This window comes from Oncorhynchus gorbuscha, linkage group LG22 (assembly GCF_021184085.1).
Source record: "Oncorhynchus gorbuscha isolate QuinsamMale2020 ecotype Even-year linkage group LG22, OgorEven_v1.0, whole genome shotgun sequence".
In the NCBI taxonomy this organism is placed as follows: Eukaryota; Metazoa; Chordata; class Actinopteri; order Salmoniformes; family Salmonidae; genus Oncorhynchus; species Oncorhynchus gorbuscha.
In genome coordinates, this window is record NC_060194.1 from 27,105,511 (window position 1) to 27,130,040 (window position 24,530).

The following is a 24,530-nucleotide window of genomic DNA, read 5'->3' on the forward strand; positions in this document are numbered from 1 at the left end:
AAAAAGTGTGGGCAGAAGGAGGCCTTACAACCTGACTCAGTTACACCAGCTCTGTCAGGAGGAATGGGCCAAAATTCACCCAACTTATTGTGGGAAGCTTGTGAAGGGCTGCCTGAAAGGTTTGACCCAAGTTAAAAACTTTAAAGGCAATGCTGCCAAATACTAGTTCAGTGTATGTAATCTTCTGACCCACTGGGAATGTGATGAAAGAAATAAAAGCTGAAATAAATCATTCTCTCTACTATTATTCTGACATTTAACATTCTTAAAATAAAGTGGTGTTCCTAACTGACTTAAGACAGGGAATATTTACTTGGATTAAATGTCAGGAATTGTGAAAAACTGAGTTGTAATGTATTTTGCCAAGGTGTACAGTATGTTAATTCCGACTTCAACTGTACCTACCTCATCCCCATATTTGTTTTTGTTTTTCTGCTCTTTTGTACACCAGTATTTCTACTTGCACATCCTCATCTGCACACATATCACTCCAGTGTAAATTTCTAAATTGTAATTACTTCGCCACTATGGCCGATGTATTGCCTTTACCTCCTTACTTCATTTGCACACACAGTATACAGATTTTTCAGTTGTGTCATTGACTGTATGTTTGTGTATCCCATTTGTAACTCTGTGTTGTTGTCTTTATCACACTGCTTTGCGTTATCTTGGCCAGGTCGCAGTTGTAAATGAATACTGGTTCTCAACTGGCCTACCTGGTTAAATAAAGGTGAAATAAAAAAAATAAAAAAAATAAAGACAAACAAAAATGTTGAGTGAGTGGCTTTTACCAATGAGTATGTATGTTGTGAAATTAGAATACTTTTGTTTTGACACAAGAGAAAACAACTCTATGTCCATTCCTTCATTCATGAGTTGAGAGATCTTATGCCTATTGCCTATACAGTGGGTTCCAAAATGACTGGCACCCCTGACTGGCAATGCACAAACAATACTTTAAAAAAATATAAAAAATATAATTATGGAGATAAACTCAAAATACCAACATGTGAGAAATACTGTACTTTATTAATGTTTCAATGGAACCCACCAAAATAATGTATTGATTTAATTAAAAGTCAATGTCCTCCAAATCAAGGTTTCACAATTACTGGCACCCTTAAAGATAATTTTAAATGACATCTACCAAAATTAAACCAGGAATTAAATTTGACTTATTTATGTGTATCTAAGTCTTAAGGAACTATATTGAGCCATTACATCACTTCCTGTTTCACTAAATCAAATCAAATCAAAACAAATTTTATTTGTCACATACACATGGTTAGCAGATGTTAAATGCGAGTGTAGCGAAATGCTTGTGCTTCTAGTTCCGACAATGCAGTGATAACCAACAAGTAATCTAACTAACAATTCCAAAACTACTGTCTTATACACAGTGTAAGGGGATAAGGAACATGTACATAAGGATATATGAATGAGTGATGGTACAGAGCAGCATACAGTAGATGGTATCGAGTACAGTATATACATATGAGATGAGTGTGTAGACAAAGTAAACAAAGTGGCATAGTTAAAGTGGCTAGTGATACATGTGTTACATAAGGATGCAGTCGATGATGTAGAGTACAGTATATACATATGCATATGAGATGAATAATGTAGGGTAAGTAACATTATATAAGGTAGCATTGTTTAAAGTGGCTAGTGATATATTTACATCATTTCCCATCAATTCCCATTATTAAAATGGCTGGAGTTGGGTCAGTGTCAATGACAGTGTGTTGGCAGCAGCCACTCAATGTTAGTGGTGGCTGTTTAACAGTCTGATGGCCTTGAGATAGAAGCTGTTTTTCTGTCTCTCGGTCCCAGTACTGACCTGTACTGACCTCGCCTTCTGGATGATAGCGGGGTGAACAGGCAGTGGTTCGGGTGGTTGATGTCCTTGATGATCTTTATGGCCTTCCTGTAACAACGGGTGGTGTAGGTGTCCTGGAGGGCAGGTAGTTTGCCCCCGGTGATGCGTTGTGCAGTCCTCACTACCCTCTGGAGAGCCTTACGGTTGAGGGCGGAGCAGTTGCCGTACCAGGCGGTGATACAGCCCGCCAGGATGCTCTCGATTGTGCATCTGTAGAAGTTTGTGAGTGCTTTTGGTGACAAGCCGAATTTCTTCAGCCTCCTGAGGTTGAATAGGCGCTGCTGCGCCTTCTTCACAACGCTGTCAGTGTGAGTGGACCAATTCAGTTTGTCTGTGATGTGTATGCCGAGGAACTTAAAACTAGCTACCCTCTCCACTACTGTTCCATCGATGTGGATAGGGGGTGTTCCCTCTGCTGTTTCCTGAAGTCCACAATCATCTCCTTAGTTTTGTTGACGTTGAGTGTGAGGTTATTTTCCTGACACCACACTCCGAGGGCCCTCACCTCCTCCCTGTAGGCCGTCTCGTCGTTGTTGGTAATCAAGCCTACCACTGTTGTGTCGTCCGCAAACTTGATGATTGAGTTGGAGGCGTGCGTGGCCACGCAGTCGTGGGTCAACAGGGAGTACAGGAGAGGGCTCAGAACGCACCCTTGTGGGGCCCCCGTGTTGAGGATCAGCGGGGAGGAGATGTTGTTGCCTACCCTCACCACCTGGGGGCGGCCCGTCAGGAAGTCCAGTACCCAGTTGCACAGGGCGGGGTCGAGACCCAGGGTCTCGAGCTTGATGACGAGCTTGGAGGGTACTATGGTGTTGAATGCCGAGCTGTAGTCGATGAACAGCATTCTCACCTAGGTATTCCTCTTGTCCAGGTGGGTTAGGGCAGTGTGCAGTGTGGTTGAGATTGCATCGTCTGTGGACCTATTTGGGCGGTAAGCAAATTGGAGTGGGTCTAGGGTGTCAGGTAGGGTGGAGGGTATAAAAATGAGGTAACACGCATGCAATATCCTTTTGTCATCCAACGCCATGAAGAAAAACAAAATAACTGGCAGTTCAAAAGAGACAGATGGTCATAGACCTTCATAAATCTGGTAATGGCTACAAGAAGTTTCACAAATGATTTATTATACCACTGAGCATTGTCAGGGCAATTTTTTTTAAAGATAAAAAATATGGAACAGTTGAAAGCCTCACGGGTAGATGGAAATGCACCCCCCCCCACCCAGGATAGGGAGGAGGATGGTGAGAGAAGCAATAAAATCCCCAAGAATCACTGTGAAATAATTGCAGGCCTTGGTGACGTCTTTGGGTCTGACCGCAAGACACAGACGCAAGCGCTTGGAGTTTGCCAAACGTCATTTCAATTATGACTGGAAGTAGGTGCTCTGGTCAGATGAGACCAAAATTGAACGTTTTGGTCAGATACAGCATCGGCATGTTTGGCGTCAAAACAAAGATGCATACAAGGAGAGGCACCTCATACTCATGGTGAAATATGGTGTTGGGTCAGTGATGTTTTGGGGTTGTTTTAATTCCAGCGGTACAGGGGCACATGTTAATATTGATGGAATAATGAATTCCACCAAGTATCAGGCAATTTTGGCTGACAATCTGGTTGCCTCTGCCAGAAGGGACTTGCCCGTAGGTGAACTTTCCAACAAGACAATTACCCCAAATATACCTCAAGATCCACACAGAAATGGTTCTGTGACAACAAAATCAATGTTCTGCTATGGCCATCTCAGTCGCCGGAACTCAATCCAATCAAAAACCTGTGGGCTGAGTGGAAGAGTGCAAACCCAAGTATGTGAAGGATCTTGAAAGGATCTGTGTAGAGGAATGGTCCAAAATCCCTCCAAATGTGTTACTTAACCTTGCTGTTATCCTTGCCAGAGGTGGTAGCTCTAAGTACTGAGTGAGGAGTGCCAATAATTATGAAACCTTGATTTTGGTGAAATGTATTTTGTATTAAATAATTGTATGATTTTGGTTAGTTCCATTGAAACATTAATAATGTACAGTATTTCCCACATGTTGGTATTTTGAGTTTATCTCTAATTATATTTTAAATATATTTTTAATTCTTGTTTGTGCGTTGCCAGTCAGGGGTGCCAGTCATTTTGGAGCCCACTGTCGGTGAAGTCTACCCATAGAGTATGTGGCATAGACTGTATACAAATTGTGAATATAAAAAATAAGCGTAGGCCTGCCATCCTTCATTTACAGAGACCATGACTCTCTAGATGAGAAAAAACTACATATCCCAGGAAGCATTGAAAACATCGGGAGCTTCAGGGAACAGCGCTGCTGCAGACTGTGTGAGTACTCGATCGCTCGCAATTTGGGGAGCTCTCGGGAAAGCCGTTGGAGACCTACTTCTCGAAACAAGAGTACAACAATAAATGCCCTAATTTCCATTTGTTGGTTTTACAGAATTCTTCGTTTAGAATGGGTAATGGGCTCAATAAGGTATGTTATTCGTTGATATACAGCCTCTGCATGCGCTCCTAAAGCAAAGTTTACGCATGGTCGCTGAGTAGGCTACAGTAGTTTTGTAGACAGGGGGTTTCAATGAATATAGAAAGTCAATCAAACGCGTGTAGTCAAATGTGTTTAATGCGTGTGTTCTATTGGTGTTATGAACACGTATTGCGTCTAATTTATATTGAATCGGTGCACAATTGCATAATAGCATATTCCACTTCAGGCCATCTGCCATAAGAGTGTCTGTTTGTCGCTGTATGTATGCTACTGTACAATGTACACTTTAATGACTCTAGCTGTCTATCCAAGTAGACACACCCGGTGTGTAGGCGTTGTGCTTTTACATACCAACTCCTTGGCTACACATTGGACAGAATTCTGTTGAAAATGATCAAAGCATGCTACATTTGATGATATTACCTATGGGTGTAGTGCATTGCTGTGTCTGATCACATACTGTAGGCTCCGTGTCATCATGGCTACTTTAGCAATTGACCTTCTCAAATGTTGGCTTGGTACTTGGTGTACACAACAGGTGTCATCAACTCATTTCAATTGGAAACGCTTTCTGCACCTCTCATCACTGTTATTCCAGCTGGGTTTGAGATGGGGGAGGAGAGGTATGAGGGATGCAGGCACGCACGCACACACGCACACGCACACACATGCACACACACACACATACACACAAACACACACATAAACACACACGCACACATAAACACACACATAAACACACACACACACCCACACAGTGGATGAAAAAGTACCCAATGACTCAAGTAAAAGGGAATGTTATGGATAGCCAGGGTCACACTCCAACACTCAGACATAATTTACAAACAAAGCATTTGTGTTTAGTGAGTCCACCAGATCAGAGGCAGTCGGGGTGATAAGTGTGTGAATTGAACCATTTTCCTGTTCTACTAAGCACTCAAAATGTAACAAGTACTTTTGGGTGACATGGAAAATGTATGGAGTAAAAAGTATAGATAACCCCAAAAAATGACTTAAGTAGTACTTTCAAGTATTATTACGACGTTTCCAGCTACAATAGTCATCTACAACATTAACAATGTCTACAACTGTATTTCTGATCCATTTTATGTTATTTTAATGGACAAAAAAATGCTTTTCTTTCAAAAACAAGGACATTTCTAAGTGACCCCAAACTTTTGAATGGTAGTATATACACACACACACACACACACACACACACACACACACACACACACACACACACACACACACACACACACACACACACACACACACACACACACACACACACACACACACACACACACACACACACACACACACACAGATCCTACATTAACATGTCTTATAATCACTATCATCAGAGTGAACTGTGTCTGTTATGTGAGCTCACTCGCCTCAGGTATTTGGTGTCACACTAAATATACAGTCTCTGCACCTCCATGTTGTCTTTCCTTGAGAACACAGGCTATATATTTGAGTTTCGTCTTTGCTGTCAATAGTGGCACAGGAGTATAGGCCCAGGGGCTTGTGTTTTAAGTAGTAATATTGTTGCTTAGCCTAGTTATTTGTGTAATGAATGAAATGCTTGTTGTAATTATGTCAGGTTTAAGAACACTGGTGAATGTAAACAACAGGTCACACAATAATATTCAATTCTTACCTTCCCATAGGTCCTGCCTGACTTGTACTTGGGAAACTTCAAAGGTAAGTGTTTCTTCCCAGCTGTACTGGTCAAAGGCTTGAGCTAAGGATAAGACCAATGAAGACACCCCTTCGCCATTTTCCCTTCCAGTACATTTCAGTGGCACATTCATATTTGAGAACATTCTATGAATATTTAATAGACGATTCATGTGTTTTGTCATTCAATACTTGTTTTCCTTTAGATGCGAGGGACAGAGAGCAGTTAGCGAGGAACAACATCACACACATCCTCTCCATCCATGACAGTGCAGCCCCTATCCTGCCGGTAAGAAAACAATTCCCAGTGGACCATTCGCTAGATCAAAATGGCCAAATACCGCGTCAGACCTCCTTTCAGCATGATATTATATGAATGTACGTGATCTAATGACACCTGACACATGCACTAACACACGTTCCTTAATGCCTGTCTGTAGCATAGGCACACACAAAATCCAGTTTCAAAATCCAATTTGGATGGATGTTAACGTGACAAATCAAGATTTGCATCCAAGAATGCGGACACAGTTTGGTTAAGCAAATCAATTGACAGTCCCCATGTCAGTCCTCATGACTGCTCTTCCTATAAGAGCATGGTATATGTTTGCCCCTGGACCAGCCTTTCAGAAAATTCAGGACAGCAGTATGGGAATGTGGCTTAGCGTGTAATATTAGACTAGGCCCCATCCCAAACAAAACAGGTTCACATTACATCAATAGAAATCATTTGTTGGAGCCTGTATGAGCTCTGTGGGAGGGTGTAGGCGGTAGAGAGGAGTATTCTTTTTAGTTTCTGACCCAGTGCTCTGGCTCTAGCTTGTGTGGGATTTGGTGTTCTCATATTCTACTGCTCCCTATAGAAACTAGCACAGTCTGTCCCGTTCCTTTACTTCCCCACTACAGCTGCAATCACCACATCAGAAACACAGTCTGTAGGATAGGACCTGGTGTGTAAGCTTACATAATGGTTGTTATTGTTTGCAGGCACACTCGCAAGACTGAGAGCATTATGTCATAGTGTGTACAGAGTGGTGTTTACAACGATCCTGTCGGCATGCTTTGCCTGTTAGATTGTAATTGTGTTAGAGCGTATAACAGTTGTATGTTTTCCTGCAGGAGATTACCTATCTATGCATCTCAGCGGCGGACCTGCCCACACAAAACCTGTACGTAGCCCAACACACAGCACCACACAGTACACAAGGCTACCATACAGAACAGGACAGCACCGGACTGAAGCAGACTAGACCAGTCAGATCCATTCTATCTAGCACACACACGCCGTGTGGGCGTCTCTAGTTCATGTTCTCCTGATATGAAAATGATATGCTTCACATGCTCACCAGTTGACTGTGAATCAAAGCACTGAATAAATCACCAGCTGACTAGGCGTTTCGGCTTCTTATTTCCCTAATGAGAAATCATGGAATGCTTTTTACTCATTAGGATTAAGACAATAAACATGCAGAGATGTAGTGAGCACCGACATACCAACATATGCATACATAAATAGGCGGATAGATAGATGCTGTAAAAACATGCACAAATGCACACACACATTTCCTCTGGTTGAGTGCATAGAGTGCAGGTGGCCTGGTCCTCTATGCAGGAAGGAACAGGAAGTCTCTGCTTCTCTATGAGTTGCCACGTCCGTCTGCACTGCGCCTCTATTTTTATAACACCCCCGAAAAAGACTCACGCACACACTAACACCCAGGCACCCAGATGTCGCTGTCAACTCCCCTGTTACTCCCACACCTTGCCTCTCCAGCAAGGTGTGTGAAACCTGCAGGTGAAATGTTAAACTGGCCCTGGCTAGCCAGAGATGGACAGACACCACTTTCTCATCCTCCCCTCACCCATACCCTTCACTGCTCGCACACCACAGGTGGCTGATGGCACCGTAATTAGGGAGGATGGGCTCATTGTAATGGCTATAAGGGAATAAATGGAATAGTATCGAACACATCAAACACATGGTTTCCATGTGTGTTTTTCCACCTTTCCATTCACTCCATTCCAGCCATTATTATGAGTCGTTCTCCTCTCAGCATTATGAGTCGTTACCCACTCATCCCCCCACTTTCTATGACTGGGGTGGAGGGCCCGTTTTACAGCTTTTTTGGCAAATTTAATGTTACTTGTCCTATATGCTTTGTCTTCCACAACAAATACAATGTTGTTACTACTGTGGGAATGGTAACTGGTTTGTTATTGTGTTATGACCTGCTTATGACTGTACATAACCTGTATGTGTGTCATTCTCAGGACACAGCACTTCAAACAGAGCATCATGTTCATTCATGAGTCCCGGCTGAAAGGAGAGGGCTGTCTGGTCCACTGGTGAGTCATAAACTTTGTCCATCTGTTACTGCATCTCTGTATCTCTGAGTGCTCATAAGTGAACCCATGTGTGACTATGGTAAGCAGCACATAGACAGATAACACAGACGGCTATTCTTGAACTTCCCCAAAGAACAATCTTGATTTGAATGTGTTGTGTTGTTCAACTATCTGAGGTATCTCTGGTGAGGGTCTTCTGAGAAATACAGAAGACCCTTCCGTTAAATAAATGTTCTAATGTTGCCTCCACAGTCTCTATCTTTGACTTCCAAGTCAAGTAAATGTATTGTCTATTAATATGACCTGCTGATGTCCATACCCTTTATCTCTATCATGGCCATGCCAGCTCCTATCCATCCTTCCCTCTTAAATGTAAAGTCCCCATATTTGGGGACCCTATTTGATTTGTTTTATTGAATTGAGGGCTGGTATGAGAATGGTAGACCCTATCTGCAAAACCAGGATGTCTGAGGAAAACTGAGTATCTTGGCTATTGATCGGCGCCTTCAAGTCTTTGGTTTGACTTACTACCATATATGGGCATACAAATTTATAAGGGCAGGTCGAGCCGATAACCTCATTTCAAGATGGCTGCTACCTTCATTCCGGTTAGCGTTGTGAAGCATAAACGGAATAAACACGGAATACACTGACAAACACCAAAAGCCGGGACTCCGCAGATCATAAGGATATGTTATTCATCTGCCTGTGACCTACCGTTATTGATCATCAGTGCCGAGAGTCAAAATGTTTATTTTACCCAACGTTTTCATCAAACAAATTATAATCGAATCAAACGTTATTTGTCACATGGGTCGAATACAAGTGTAAACCTTACCGTGAATTGCTTGAATTGAGTTAAGAAAATATTTACAAAATAAAGTAAAGGAAAAATAATAAAAAGTAACACAATAACAAGGCTATACAGGGGGTACCGGTACCGAGTCAGTGTGAGGGGGTACAGGTTAGTCGAGGTCATTTGTACATGTAGGTAGAGGTGAAGTGACTATGCTTAGATAATAAACAGTGAGTATTAGCAGTGTAAAAACAAATGGAAGGGGTCAATGGCTATTTGATTAATTGTTCAGCAGTCTTATGGCTTGGGGGTAGAGGCTGTTAAGGAGCCTTTTGGTCTTAGTACCGCTTGCCGTGCGGTAGCAGAGAAAACAGTCTATGACTTGGGTGACTAGAGTCTGTGACAATTTTATGGGCTTTCTTCTGACACCACCTATTATATTTATTTTTATTTTACCTGGCAAGTCAGTTAAGGACAAATTCTTATTTTCAATGACGGCCTAGGAACAGTGGGTTAACTGCCTTGTTCAGGGGCAGAACTACAGATTTTTACCTTGTCAGCTCGGTGATTCGATCTTGCAACCTTCTGGTTACTAGTCCAACGCTCTGACCACTAGGAAACCTGCCACCCCAGGTCATATAGGTCCTGGATGGCAGGGTGCTTGCCCCCCAGTGGAGTACTGGGCGGTACGCACTACCCTCTGTAGTGGTTTACGGGGATCCATGCCAAATCCTCATGGGTCTTACAAGGTAAGCTTTGATTTGGTCTGTGTTTTCGCTACATGGGGCATATGAAATGAATCCCTAGTTGGTAGGAGCAAATCTAGCTTATTGCCAATGTTATCTGATGATGTATGACTTAATGGCAAGATCGAATGGCCAATGTCCACCGAATGACTATAGCCGGCAACTATGATGTTGCCGGCTGACGCGCTGTGGGCATCCATTACACAGGGAATTGGCTACTATGGCACCTTGACAGTCTTGTAGCCAATGAGGTAAGCTTTCCAGGGATATGCAGTTGACCTGGATGGGACAAAGCAAGGCCTATAACCTTTTATGCGTAATGCGAACTACTGCTACCTGGATCAGAGACGAGACGCACACTACATTACATTGTAAACAGATTTCATCACTTTAACATAAAATGCTTCTCAAGGGGTAAAAAAAAGGTAAAAACTAAGAATATTGAACAGAAACCTAAAAAGAAAGCAACTTCGAATAAGTATACCGACATAGAAGCTTTGAATAAAATACTGGAGTCGGACTCGGATCCTTCATTCCCAAGATGGCATAGCAGTCAGACGTCCTTTGTCCTTGTCTTGTCGTGTCCCGTGTAAATATATATTTACATCTTTTCTTCGCATATCTTTTTATATATATTTTTTTCTAAAAATGTCAACTTCAAAACGCTCTCCTGCAACCCGCCTCACCAATTTAAAAAAAGTATTATTCACCTCAAATCTGAAATTCATAATAGAAGCTAGCCAGAAGCTATCCAGTTTACTGGCTAACATTAGTATTCAGCTAACCACGGTTGGTGGTCATCAGCTATCCTTTAGCTCGAAAAGCTATCGCCAGTTTTGTACAGCACGACTCAGACCAGAGCATACCGGACCAATGTTCTCTCCATATCCCCGGATTTCTACCGCAAGCTCTGGACATTTACACCTGGATCTTGCAGCTAGCTAGCTTCTATCCGAGTGACTATTGGCTTACGTCAGTCCCGGAGCAAACATCAATTATTCTGGAGCTAGCCAGGTGAAGAGTTCCATCAGCCACTCCTGGACTACAATCACCTATCCGGACCCGTTTTACTGCCGATGCAGAGCCCCACCGGGCCTTCACGACTGGACTACCGACGTTTTCTGCCCGAGGGAGTTATCCAACTAGCCCCTCCGTCGCGACGTTACCTTAACACCCATCTGCGGCCCACTAATCGTTAGCTGTTTTATCGGCTGCTATCTGAATAGGTCTATCGGACAATTTTCTTGGGTCACTATAACTATATCTATTTTGCCAATTGGATTGTTCCCCTCTACCACACGGTACCCCACTAATCTACCGATGGAAACGCACAAGGTGGCTAAAAACAGACCTCCATCCTCTGCCAGTTTGCTACCGATGGCCCGGCTAGCTGTCTGAATCGCCGTGACCCCAACCAACCTCACTACTCACTGGACCCTTATGATCACTCGACTAAGCATGCCTCTCCTTAATGTCAATATGCCTTGTCCATTGCTGTTCAGGTTAGTGTTTATTGACTTATTTCACTGTAGAGCCTCTAGCCCTGCTCATTATACCTTATCCAACCTTTCAGTTCCACCACCCACACATGCGATGAAATCACCTGATTTCAATGATGTTTCTAGAGACAATATCTCTCTCATCATCACTCAATGCCTACGTTTACCTCCACTGTATTCACATCCTACCATACCTTTGTCTGTACATTATATCTTGAAGCTATTTTATCGCCCCCAGAAACCTCCTTTTACTCTCTGTTCCGGACGTCCTAGACGACCAATTCTCATAGCTTTTAGCCGTTTCCTTATCCTACTCCTCCTCTGTTACTCTCGTGATGTAGAGGTGAATCCAGGCCCTGCAGTGCCTAGCTCCACTCCTATTCCCCAGGCACTCTCTTTTGATGACTTCTGTAACCGTAATAGCCTTGGTTTCATGCATGTTAACATTAGAAACCTCTTCCCTAAGTTTGTTTTATTCACTGCTTTAGGACACTCTGCCAATCCTGGCTTAGGAAGACCACCAAAAACTCTGAAATATCCATCCCTAACTACAACATCTTCAGACAAGATAGAAGAGCCTGACATGATGACTCCTTGCTGTCCCCAGTCCACCTGGCCGTGCTGCTGCTCCAGTTTCAACTGTTCTGCCTTATTATTATTCGACCATGCTGGTCATTTATGAACATTTGAACATCTTGGCCATGCTCTGTTATAATCTCCACCCGGCACAGCCAGAACAGGACTGGCCACCCCACATAGCCTGGTTCCTCTCTAGGTTTCTTCCTAGGTTTTGGCCTTTCTAGGGATTTTTTCCTAGCCACCGTGCTTCTACACCTGCATTGCTTGCTGTTTGGGGTTTTAGGCTGGGTTTCTGTACAGCACTTTGAGATATCAGCTGATGTACGAAGGGCTATATAAATACATTTGATTTGATTTGAACAGCCGAAGGGGGCGATGTTGCAATCTACTGCAGAGATAGCCTGCAGAGTTCTCTCCTACTATCCAGGTCTGTACCCAAACAACTTGAGCTTCTACTTTTAAAAATCCACCTCTCTAAAAACAAGTCTCTCACGGTTGCCGCCTGCTATAGACCACCCTCTGCCCCCAGCCGGGCCTGTTGTCCGGGCGTCTGGCAGTCTCTATGTTGGTGCCACATGGTTCAATTCTTGGGCCAACTCTCTTCTCTGTATACATCAATGATGTCGCTCTTGCTGCTGGTGAGTCTCTGATCCACCTGTACGCAGATGACACCATTCTGTATACTTCTGGCCCTTCTTTGGACACTGTGTTAACGACCCTCCAGACAAGCTTCAATGCCATACAACTCTCCTTCCAGTGTGGATGACGGATCACCACCTCAAGCTGAACCTCGGCAAGACGGAGCTGCTCTTCCTCCCGGGGAAGGACTGCCCGTTCCATGATCTCGCCATCACGGTCGACAACTCCATTGTGTCCTCCTCCCAGAGCGCCAAGAACCTTGGCGTGATCCTGGACAACACCCTGTCGTTCTCAACTAACATCAAGGCGGTGGCCCGTTCCTGTAGGTTCATGCTCTACAACATCCGCAGAGTACGACCCTGCCTCACACAGGAAGCGGCGCAGGTCCTAATCCAGGCACTTGTCATCTCCCGTCTGGATTACTGCAACTCGCTGTTGGCTGGGCTCCCTGCCTGTGCCATTAAACCCCTTCAACTCATCCAGAACGCCGCAGCCCGTCTGGTGTTCAACCTTCCCAAGTTCTCTCACGTCACCCCGCTCCTCCGTTCTTCCACTGGCTTCCAGTTGAAGCTCGCATCCGCTACAAGACCATGGTGCTTGCCTACGGAGCTGTGAGGGGAACGGCACCTCAGTACCTCCAGGCTCTGATCAGGCCCTACACCCAAACAAGGGCACTGCGTTCATCCACCTCTGGCCTGCTCGCCTCCCTACCACTGAGGAAGTACAGCTCCCGCTCAGCCCAGTCAAAACTGTTCGCTGCCCTGGCCCCCCAATGGTGGAACAAACTCCTCACGACGCCAGGACAGCGGAGTCAATCACCACCTTCCGGAGACACCTGAAACCCCACCTCTTTAAGGAATACCTAGGAAGGTTAAGTAATCCCTCTCACCCCACCCCTAAGTTTTAGATGCACTATTGTTAAGTGACTGTCCCACTGGATGTCATAAGGTGAATGCACCAATTTGTAAGTCGCTCTGGATAAGAGCGTCTGCTAAATGACTTAAATGTAATGTAATGTAATGTAAATGCCTCCAACTGCTCTTAAATACAAGTAAAACCAAATGTATGCTCTTCAACCGATCGCTGCCTGCACCTGCCCGCCCGTCCAGCATCACTACTCTGGACGGTTCTAACTTAGAATATGTGGACAACTACAAATACCTAGGTGTCTGGTTAGACTGTAAACTCTCCTTCCAGACTCACATCAAACATCTCCAATCCAAAGTTAAATCTAGAATTGGCTTCGTATTTCGCAACAAAGCATCCTTCACTCATGCTGCCAAACATAGCCTCATAAAACTGACCATCCTATCGATCCTGTCATGTTTTGTCATTTATTATCTTGTCTTGTCCCTGTGCTTCCCATTCTATTCGTTTCCCTCTGCTGGTCTTATTAGGTTCTTTCCCTCTTCCTATCCCTCTCTCTCCCCCTCCCTCTCTCACTCTCTCGCTCTCTCTTCTCTCTATCGTTCCGTTCCTGCTCCCAGCTGTTCCTATTCCCCTAATCAATCATTTAGTCTTCCCACACCTGTTCCCGATCCTTTCCCCTGATTAGAGTCCCTATTTCTTCCTTTGTGTTCCGTTCCTGTCCTGTCGGTTCCTTGTCTAGAATTCACCGTGCTGTGTTTGTGTATCGCCCTGTCGTGTCGTGTTTTCCTCAGATGCTGCGTGGTGAGCAGGTGTCTGAGTCTGTCTGGTTCAAGTGCCTTCCCGAGGCAACCTGCTGTTCACCTGCTGTTCAAGATCGAGTCTCCAGTTTGTCCTCGTCATTTCGAGTGAGAGTTGTGTTTTTTGTTTGTATTTACTTTACTGGATTAAAGACTCTGTTTTCGCCAAGTCGCTTTTGGGTCCTCTTTCACCTGCATGACAGAAGGAACCGACCAAGGAATGGACCCAGCGACTTCAGACGCTCGTTACACTGCCGTCGAGATCCAAGGAGCCATGCTCGGCAGACACGAGCAGGAATTGTCTGCTGCTCGCCATGCCGTGGAGAACCTGGCCGCTCAGGTTTCCGACCTCTCTGGACAGTTCCAGAGTCTACGTCTCGTGCCACCTGTTACTTCCTGGCCTGCCGAGCCTCCAGAACCTAGGGTTAATAACCCACCTTGCTACTCCGGGCAGCCCACTGAGTGCCGCTCCTTTCTCACGCAGTGTGAGATTGTGTTCTCTCTCCAACCCAACACATACTCTAGAGAGAGAGCTCGGGTTGCTTACGTCATTTCACTCCTTACTGGCCGGGCTCGAGAATGGGGCACAGCTATCTGGGAGGCAAGGGCTGATTGCTCTAACAAGTTCCAGAACTTTAAAGAGGAGATGATTCGGGTTTTTGACCGTTCAGTTTTTGGTAGGGAGGCTTCTAGGGCCCTGGCTTCCTTATGCCAAGGTGAACGGTCCATAACGGATTATTCTATTGAGTTTCGCACTCTTGCTGCCTCTAGTGAGTGGAACGAGCCGGCGCTGCTCGCTCGTTTTCTGGAGGGACTCCACGCAGTGGTTAAGGATGAGATTCTCTCCCGGGAGGTTCCTTCAGATGTGGACTCTTTGATTGCTCTCGCCATCCGCATAGAACGACGGGTAGATCTTCGTCACCGGGCTCGTGGAAGAGAGCTCGCATCAACGGTGTTTCCCTGCTCCGCATCGCAACCATCTCCCTCCTCTGGCTCAGAGTCTGAGCCCATGCAGCTGGGAGGGATTCGCATCTCGACTAAGGAGAGGGAACGGAGGATCACCAACCGCCTGTGCCTCTATTGCGGAGTTGCTGGACATTTTGTTAATTCATGTCCAGTAAAAGCCAGAGCTCATCTGTAAGCGGAGGGCTACAGGTGAGCGCAACTACTCAAGTCTCTCCATCAAAATCCTGTACTACTTTGTCGGTCCATCTACGCTGGACCGGTTCGGGTGCTACATGTAGTGCCTTGATAGACTCTGGGGCTGAGGGTTGTTTCATGGACGAAGCATGGGTTCGGAAACATGACATTCCTTTCAGAGAGTTAGAGAAGCCTACGCCCATGTTCGCCTTAGATGGTAGTCATCTTCCCAGTATCAGATTTGAGACACTACCTTTAACCCTCACAGTATCTGGTAACCACAGTGAGACTATTTCTTTTTTGATTTTTCGTTCACCGTTTACACCGGTTGTTTTGGGTCATCCCTGGCTAGTATGTCATAATCCTTCAATTAATTGGTCTAGTAATTCTATCCTATCCTGGAACGTTTCTTGTCATGTGAAGTGTTTAATGTCTGCCATCCCTCCCGTTTCTTCTGTCCCTACTTCTCAGGAGGAACCTGGCGATTTGACAGGAGTGCCGGAGGAATATCATGATCTGCGCACGGTCTTCAGTCGGTCCCGAGCCAACTCCCTTCCTCCTCACCGGTCGTATGATTGTAGTATTGATCTCCTTCCGGGGACCACTCCTCCTCGGGGTAGACTATACTCTCTGTCGGCTCCCGAACGTAAGGCTCTCGAGGATTATTTGTCTGTGTCTCTTGACGCCGGTACCATAGTGCCTTCTTCCTCTCCGGCCGGGGCGGGGTTCTTTTTGTTAAGAAGAAGGACGGTACTCTGCGCCCCTGCGTGGATTATCGAGGGCTGAATGACATAACGGTTAAGAATCGTTATCCGCTTCCCCTTATGTCATCAGCCTTCGAGATTCTGCAGGGAGCCAGGTGCTTTACTAAGTTGGACCTTCGTAACGCTTACCATCTCGTGCGCATCAGAGAGGGGGACGAGTGGAAAACGGCGTTTAACACTCCGTTAGGGCATTTTGAGTACCGGGTTCTGCCGTTTGGTCTCGCCAATGCGCCAGCTGTTTTTCAGGCATTAGTTAATGATGTTCTGAGAGACATGCTGAACATCTTTGTTTTTGTCTATCTTGACGATATCCTGATTTTTTCTCCGTCACTCGAGATTCATGTTCAGCACGTTCTACGTGTTCTACAGCGCCTTTTAGAGAATTGTCTCTACGTAAAGTCTGAGAAGTGCTCTTTTCATGTCTCCTCCGTTACTTTTCTCGGTTCCGTTATTTCCGCTGAAGGCATTCAGATGGATTCCGCTAAGGTCCAAGCTGTCAGTGATTGGCCCGTTCCAAGGTCACGTGTCGAGTTGCAGCGCTTTTTAGGTTTCGCTAATTTCTATCGGCGTTTCATTCGTAATTTCGGTCAAGTTGCTGCCCCTCTCACAGCTCTTACTTCTGTCAAGACGTGTTTTAAGTGGTCCGGTTCCGCCCAGGGAGCTTTTGATCTTCTAAAAGAACGTTTTACGTCCGCTCCTATCCTCGTTACTCCTGACGTCACTAGACAATTCATTGTCGAGGTTGACGCTTCAGAGGTAGGCGTGGGAGCCATTCTATCCCAGCGCTTCCAGTCTGACGATAAGGTTCATCCTTGCGCTTATTTTTCTCATCGCCTGTCGCCATCTGAGCGCAACTATGATGTGGGTAACCGTGAACTGCTCGCCATCCGCTTAGCCCTAGGCGAATGGCGACAGTGGTTGGAGGGGGCGACCGTTCCTTTTGTCGTTTGGACAGACCATAAGAACCTTGAGTACATCCGTTCTGCCAAACGACTTAATGCCCGTCAAGCTCGTTGGGCGTTGTTTTTCGCTCGTTTCGAGTTTGTGATTTCTTACCGTCCGGGTAGCAAGAACACCAAGCCTGATGCCTTATCCCGTCTGTTTAGTTCTTCTGTGGCTTCTACTGATCCCGAGGGGATTCTTCCTTATGGGCGTGTTGTCGGGTTAACAGTCTGGGGAATTGAAAGACAGGTTAAGCAAGCACTCACGCACACTGCGTCGCCGCGCGCTTGTCCTAGTAACCTCCTTTTCGTTCCTGTTTCCACTCGTCTGGCTGTTCTTCAGTGGGCTCACTCTGCCAAGTTAGCTGGTCATCCCGGTGTTCGAGGCACTCTTGCGTCTATTCGCCAGCGCTTTTGGTGGCCGACTCAGGAGCGTGACACGCGCCGTTTCGTGGCTGCTTGTTCGGACTGCGCGCAGACTAAGTCGGGTAACTCTCCTCCTGCCGGTCGTCTCAGACCGCTCCCCATTCCTTCTCGACCATGGTCTCACATCGCCCTAGACTTCATTACCGGTCTGCCTTTGTCTGCGGGGAAGACTGTGATTCTTACGGTTGTCGATAGGTTCTCTAAGGCGGCACATTTCATTCCCCTCGCTAAACTTCCTTCCGCTAAGGAGACGGCACAAATCATTATCGAGAATGTATTCAGAATTCATGGCCTCCCGTTAGACGCCGTTTCTGACAGAGGCCCGCAATTCACGTCACAGTTTTGGAGGGAGTTCTGTCGTTTGATTGGTGCGTCCGTCAGTCTCTCTTCCGGGTTTCATCCCCAGTCTAACGGTCAAGCAGAGAGGGCCAATCAGACGATTGGTCGCATACTACGCAGCCTTTCTTTCAGAAACCCTGCGTCTTGGGCAGAACAGCTCCCCTGGGCAGAATACGCTCACAATTCGCTTCCTTCGTCTGCTACCGGGTTATCTCCGTTTCAGAGTAGTCTGGGTTACCAGCCTCCTCTGTTCTCATCCCAGCTTGCCGAGTCCAGCGTTCCCTCCGCTCAAGCGTTTGTCCAACGTTGTGAGCGCACCTGGAGGAGGGTGAGGTCTGCACTTTGCCGTTACAGGGCACAGACTGTGAGAGCCGCCAATAAACGCAGGATTAAGAGTCCAAGGTATTGTTGCGGCCAGAGAGTGTGGCTTTCCACTCGCAACCTTCCTCTTACGACAGCTTCTCGTAAGTTGACTCCGCGGTTCATTGGTCCGTTCCGTGTCTCCCAGGTCGTCAATCCTGTCGCTGTGCGACTGCTTCTTCCGCGACATCTTCGTCGCGTCCATCCTGTCTTCCATGTCTCCTGTGTCAAGCCCTTTCTTCGCACCCCCGTTCGTCTTCCCTCCCCCCCTCCCGTCCTTGTCGAGAGCGCACCTATTTACAAGGTACATAAGATCATGGACATGCGTTCTCGGGACGGGGTCACCAATACTTAGTGGATTGGGAGGGTTACGGTCCTGAGGAGAGGAGTTGGGTTCCGTCTCGGGACGTGCTGGACCGTTCACTCATTGATGATTTCCTCCGTTGCCGCCAGGATTCCTCCTCGAGTGCGCCAGGAGGCGCTCGGTGAGTGGGGGGTACTGTCATGTTTTGTCATTTATTATCTTGTCTTGTCCCTGTGCTTCCCATTCTATTCGTTTCCCTCTGCTGGTCTTATTAGGTTCTTTCCCTCTTCCTATCCCTCTCTCTCCCCTCCCTCTCTCACTCTCTCGCTCTCTCTTCTCTCTATCGTTCCGTTCCTGCTCCCAGCTGTTCCTATTCCCCTAATCAATCATTTAGTCTTCCCACACCTGTTCCCGATCCTTTCCCCTGATTAGAGTCCCTATTTCTTCCTTTGTGTTCCGTTCCTGTCCTGTCGGTTCCTTGTCTAGAATTCACCGTGCTGTGTTTGTGTATCGCCCTGTCGTGTCGTGTTTTCCTCAGATGCTGCGTGGTGAGCAGGTGTCTGAGTCTGTCTGGTTCAAGTGCCTTCCCGAGGCAACCTGCTGTTCACCTGCTGTTCAAGATCGAGTCTCCAGTTTGTCCTCGTCATTTCGAGTGAGAGTTGTGTTTTTTGTTTGTATTTACTTTACTGGATTAAAGACTCTGTTTTCGCCAAGTCGCTTTTGGGTCCTCTTTCACCTGCATGACAGATCCTCGACTTCGGCGATGTCATTTACAAAATAGCCTCCAATACTCTACTCAATAAATTGGATGCAGTCTATCACAGTGCCATCCGTTTTGTCACCAAAGCCCCATATACTACCCACCACTGCGACATGTACGCTCTCGTTGGCTGTCCCTCGCTTCATACTTGTCGCCAAACCCACTGGCTCCAGGACATCTACAAGACCCTGCTAGGTAAAGTCCCCCTTATCTCAGCTCACTGGTCATCATAGCACCACCCAACTGTAGCACACGCTCCAGCAGGTAAATCTCTCTGGTCAACCCCAAAACCAATTCTTCCTTTGGACGCCTCTCATTCCAGTCCTCAGCTGCCAGTCACTGGAAGGAACCACAAAAATCTCTGAAACTGGAAACTCTTATCTTCCTCACTAGCTTTCAGCACCAGCTGTCAGAGCAGCTCACAGTTTACTGCACCTGTACGTAGCCCATCTATAATTTAGCCCAAACAAGTACCTCTTCCCCTACTGTATTTATTAATTTATTTATTTTGCTCCTTTGCACCCCATTATTTCTATTTCTACTTTGCACATTCTTCCACTGCAAATCTACCATTCCAGTGTTTTACTTGCTATATTGTATTTACTTCGCCACCATGGCCTTTTCTTTGCCTTTATCTCCCTTATCTCACCTCATTTGCTCACGTCGTATATAGACTTTTCTATATTATTATTAACTGTATGTTTGTTTATTCCATGTGTAACTCTGTTTTGTATGTGTCGAACTGCTTTGCTTTATCTTGGCCAGGTCGCAGTTGTAAATGAGAACTTGTTCATAACTTTCCTACCTGGTTAAATAAAGGTTAAATAAAAAATATGTATAAAAAAGGGGAACGAAGATTTCGACTTGGCCGCCAAAGATTTCTTTCTAGAAGGATTGGATCCACTTTTAGATCTGTAAGTAAATTATTTTCATGACTTTATATATTTACTATAGGTAAATATATAAAGTGAGTGACCCACAAAAGGATCAGGAGAATGACCAGAAGGGGACTGCAGGGTATGATCGTCTTGCAAGAGTCAAGCACCTGTATCTTGACATGGTGGAGGCATGCCAAACTTACTTCCAGCCTGCTCAAAATCTATCTATAGATGAGCGCATGGTTGCTTCAAAGGCTTGAATTGGCTTGAAGCGATATATGAAAAATAAGCAGACCAAATGGGGCTACAAGGTCTTTGTGCTAGATGATTCAGCCTCTGTCTACACGTGGAACTTTTTCATCTAAACTCAGCAAAAAAAGAAACGTCCCTTTTTCAGGACCCTGTCTTTCAAAGATCATTCGTAAAAATCCAAATAACTTCACAGATCTTGATTGTAAAGCGTTTAAACACTGTTTCCCATGCTTGTTCACTAAACCATAAAAAATTAATGAACATGCACCTGTGGAACGGTCGTTAAGACACTAACAGCTTACAGATGGTAGGCAATTAAGGTCACAGTTATGAACACGTAGGACACTAGAAGAGGCCTTTCTACTGACTCTGAAAAACACCAAAAGAAACATGCCAAGGGTCCCTGCTTATCTGCGTGAACGTGCCTTAGGCATGCTGCAAGACTGCAGATGTGGCCAGGGCAATAAATTGCAATGTCCGTACTGTGCAATGTCCGTACCTAAGACAGTGCTATAAGGAGACAGGACGGACAGCTGATCATCCTCGCAGTGGCAGACCACGTGTAACAATACCTGCACAAGATCAGTACATCTGAACATCACACCTGTGGGACAGGTACAGGATGGCAACAACAACTGCCCGAGTTTCACCAGGAACACACAATTCCTCCATTAGTGTTCAGACTGTCCGCAATAGGCTGAGAGAGGCTGGACTGAGGGCTTGTAGGCCTGTTGTAAGGCAGGTCCTCACCAGACATCACCAGCAACAACGTCGCCTATGGGCACAAACCCACCGTTGCTGGACCAGACAGGCCTGGCAGGAAGTGCTCTTCACTGAAGAGTCGAGGCTTCATCTCACCAGGGTTGATGGTCAGATTTGCGCTTATCGTCGAAGGAAAGAGCGTTACACCGAGGCCTGTACTTTAGAGCGAGATCAATTAGGAGGTGGAGGGTCCATCATGGTCTGGGGTGTGTCACAGCATCATCGGACTGAGCATGTTGTCATTGAAGGCAAACTCAACACTGTGCATTATAGGGAAGACATCCTCTTCCCTCATGTGGTACCCTTCCTGCAGGCTCATCCTGACATGACCCTCCAGCCTGACAATACCACCAGCCATACTGCTCGTTCTATGTGTGATTTCCTGCAAGACAGGAATGTCAGTGTTCTGCCATGGCCAGTGAAGAGCCCAGATCTCAATCCCATTGAGCATGTCTGGGACCTGTTGGATCGGAGGGTGAGGGCTAGGGCCATTCCCACCAAAAATGTCTGGGAACTTGCAGGTGCCTTGGTGGAAGAGTGGGTAACATCTCACAGCAAGAACTGGCAAATCTGGTGCAGTCCATTAGAAGGAGATGCACTGCAGTACTTAATGCAGCTGGTGGCCACACCAGATACTGACTGATACTTTTGATTTTGACCCCTCCTTTGTTCAGAGACACATTATTACATTTCTGTTATGCAGTTGATGGGCTTCCCGTTACTTGGCGGTGGGCACAAGCTCTTAGTGGACCATTTTTATTCTAGGCCCACAGTTTTCATAGACCTCTTGAAAAAGAAAATAGGGTTTTGTGTCACCATTCGTCCTAACAGACTCGTGTCCCCCAAGACCAAGGTAAACAACATGAAAAGACTGCAGAGTGGGGGGCCATACGTTGGATCAGGACTAACAAGCTGCTACGGAAGTAACTATGCTCACCACACAGCATAAGGCATTCAATAACGACCATGTCTCAAGAAGCGTGAAAAATGCCAATGGGTGATGGGTGAGGAAGAATGTCCCTATTCCTGTTTCTGTGAAGGACTACAATGCCAGCATGAGGGGTGTCGACCTATCTGATGTTCTGATAGGCTACTACCAGGTCCTCCACAAGACCAGGAAGTGGTATAATACTTTTTTTTTACCACTTTGTGGACATTGCTACAGTAAATACTTGTATTCTCCACATGCAGATGGCCAAAGCAAAGGTCAAATCCCTCTCTCCCAGTTGGCCTTCCAACAGCAGCTGGTGTTGAATTGGGGGCCCAAAGCAACCTCACAACCACCACAGACCAATACATTGGATATGCCTATAGGCTAAACGTCAGGCACTTTGGAGAGGCTACAAAAACACTTGAAATCCCCTGTATGTCCCCCAAACCCACCACAATGTTTGAGAGATGATGGTGTTTAAGACATTTAGTTTTTTATAAAGAACAATAACTTTTAGGCACCTCCAGTGTGCAAAAACAGGGCAATTACCATATTCGGACACTTTGGAGAGGATGAAAGGACAGTTGAATATTGATATGGTAGATATTGTGTTTTTAACAAATAGCATTTAAGGATTGAAAATATGTACTAGCAGTGGAATGATCTAATTTACAGACATATGCCACTTTGGAGAGGTTTAGGGACACTTGGAAACGTCCACACCTGACACCACTTACTAAAACATCTGCCCATTTCTAGCTGTTAGGTCTATCAATCCCATTTGCTTTCTGATATTGTTCACATGCTGTAGAAGCCATATGATGTGTTTCAGCTCTAGTCATGAATTATTCACTTGTAGCTTGTCAATAAAATAAACTGTTATTTTGTGTGCACTTGATCTTGTTTACTCCTATATATCTTCTGATCATTTCCTCAAAATCTCCCAGATGTCTTCTTTCCAAATATGCCACGTTTTTGCATGTCTGAATCATGTAATTACACATGAATAGCAGTTACTTTTGGGTAAGTCTATTTAGGCGGGAATCTACATTTGGCCATTACATTTAAGAGGTTAACCATCCATTCCTCTCTCCATGCAGTCTGGCGGGTGTGTCTCGGAGTGTCTCCCTGGTGGTGGCCTACATCATGACAGTGACAGGGCTGGGCTGGCAGGAGGCTCTGGCTGCTGTGAGGGTGGCCCGGCCCTGCGCTGGCCCCAACCTGGGGTTTCAGCGCCAGCTCCAGGAGTTTGAGACCACTCACGCTGACCAGGTCAATACAGAGGGGGATAGAGGGAGGGACAGGGGAAAAGATGTCAGTCTAGGTACAGGTGACAGTGTAAGAGATGCAGGCACTCTTGGAGGGAATGGAAGTTCAATAAAAAGGAGTTTCTCATCATAAAAAATGTATGTGTTAAGCATTAAAGCCTTCAGAGAGTGGAGTAGCCTTGTAGTTACTTGAGGAAGAGAATACAGCTGTCTCAACAGACAAGAGTATTGACATACTGTATGTTGCTGTCTGTCTCTCCAGTACAGGGAGTGGCTTCGGCAGGAGTACAAAGAGAGTCCCTTCAATGACGAGGACGACATCCGCATCCTGTTGACAAGGAGTCTCAAACCCAACGGGGTGGCGGTGGAGGTGAATATTGAGCCGCCCACCCCTCCAGGATTGCAGGGTACCTGAGACCCCTTATCTAGGTCTTAAGTCTTGCATTGTGGGATGATACCACTCTGGTCCCAAGAGGGGGGGGGGTTCTCTCTCTGTCAGTACGCCGTTGGACCAGTCTCTCTCTCTGTTGTTGTCCCTTTGCTGGAGAAGACTGGGGGAGGATGGGCCGATTGATGCACCATTTTGAGAAGGTTTATTGATGTTTTATTATGGCTAATACTACTGGTTTCATTACCCCTATTTTATGTATATAGCTATGTATACCACGTTCTGTATTTGTACTTGCTTTTCTAAATCTTCAAAATGTATAATATTGTTACGATGTAATTTGTTGTTTCTTGAAGCCATTTGTGAGCTTTTTGTGCAATAATAAAAGGATTCAAGTCACTGTGTGATTGAATGGTTATTAACTGCTGTGTGTGCTGTCAGATACCATGTGATGACAGAAACATTCTCTGTGCTTTCTGTTTCGGGTCGATTTCCTGTTTGTGTCTAATGCAAAGGAAACCTTGCATGACAGCAGTAAAAACAACCTTTTCAGCCAACTTTCACTGTCAGCATCGGAGGGATAGAGAGGGCTGGGCATGAGTGCAAAAAGTAACTACATTTAATTTGTCTGTAGCTTACCCATCAGCTTACCTATAGTGTAGACCAGGGGTGTCAAAGTCAAATGGACGGAGGGCCAAAT

General features: G+C 45.7%; 1 protein-coding gene across 2 annotated transcripts; it reads left to right on the forward strand.

Annotated features, from left to right (window-relative positions):
- The first annotated feature begins 4,026 nt into the window (after positions 1–4,026).
- Positions 4,027–24,229, forward strand: dusp22b (dual specificity phosphatase 22b). Of its 2 annotated transcripts, none has more exons than XM_046321985.1 (7): positions 4,027–4,196; positions 6,036–6,069; positions 6,252–6,334; positions 7,165–7,214; positions 8,317–8,391; positions 23,275–23,446; positions 23,705–24,229. In XM_046321985.1, exons 1-7 carry the CDS (start codon positions 4,122–4,124, stop codon positions 23,855–23,857), a joined length of 642 nt encoding a protein of 213 aa, XP_046177941.1. In that variant the 5' UTR covers positions 4,027–4,121; the 3' UTR covers positions 23,858–24,229. The 2 variants fall into 2 exon arrangements, with proteins under 2 accessions (XP_046177941.1, XP_046177943.1); XM_046321987.1 differs by lacking the exon at positions 4,027–4,196 and adding an exon at positions 4,203–4,347.
- The last annotated feature ends 301 nt before the right edge of the window (positions 24,230–24,530 follow it).

Bases quoted from the DNA above. Each gene is read 5' to 3' on its own strand.
- dusp22b (XM_046321985.1), top strand. From the start codon at position 4,122: ATGAGAAAAAACTACATATCCCAGGAAGCATTGAAAACATCGGGAGCT. The intron at 6,335-7,164 runs GTAAGAAAACAA...GTTTTCCTGCAG, and splicing joins GTGCAGCCCCTATCCTGCCG to GAGATTACCTATCTATGCAT. The intron at 7,215-8,316 runs GTACGTAGCCCA...TGTCATTCTCAG, and splicing joins GACCTGCCCACACAAAACCT to GACACAGCACTTCAAACAGA.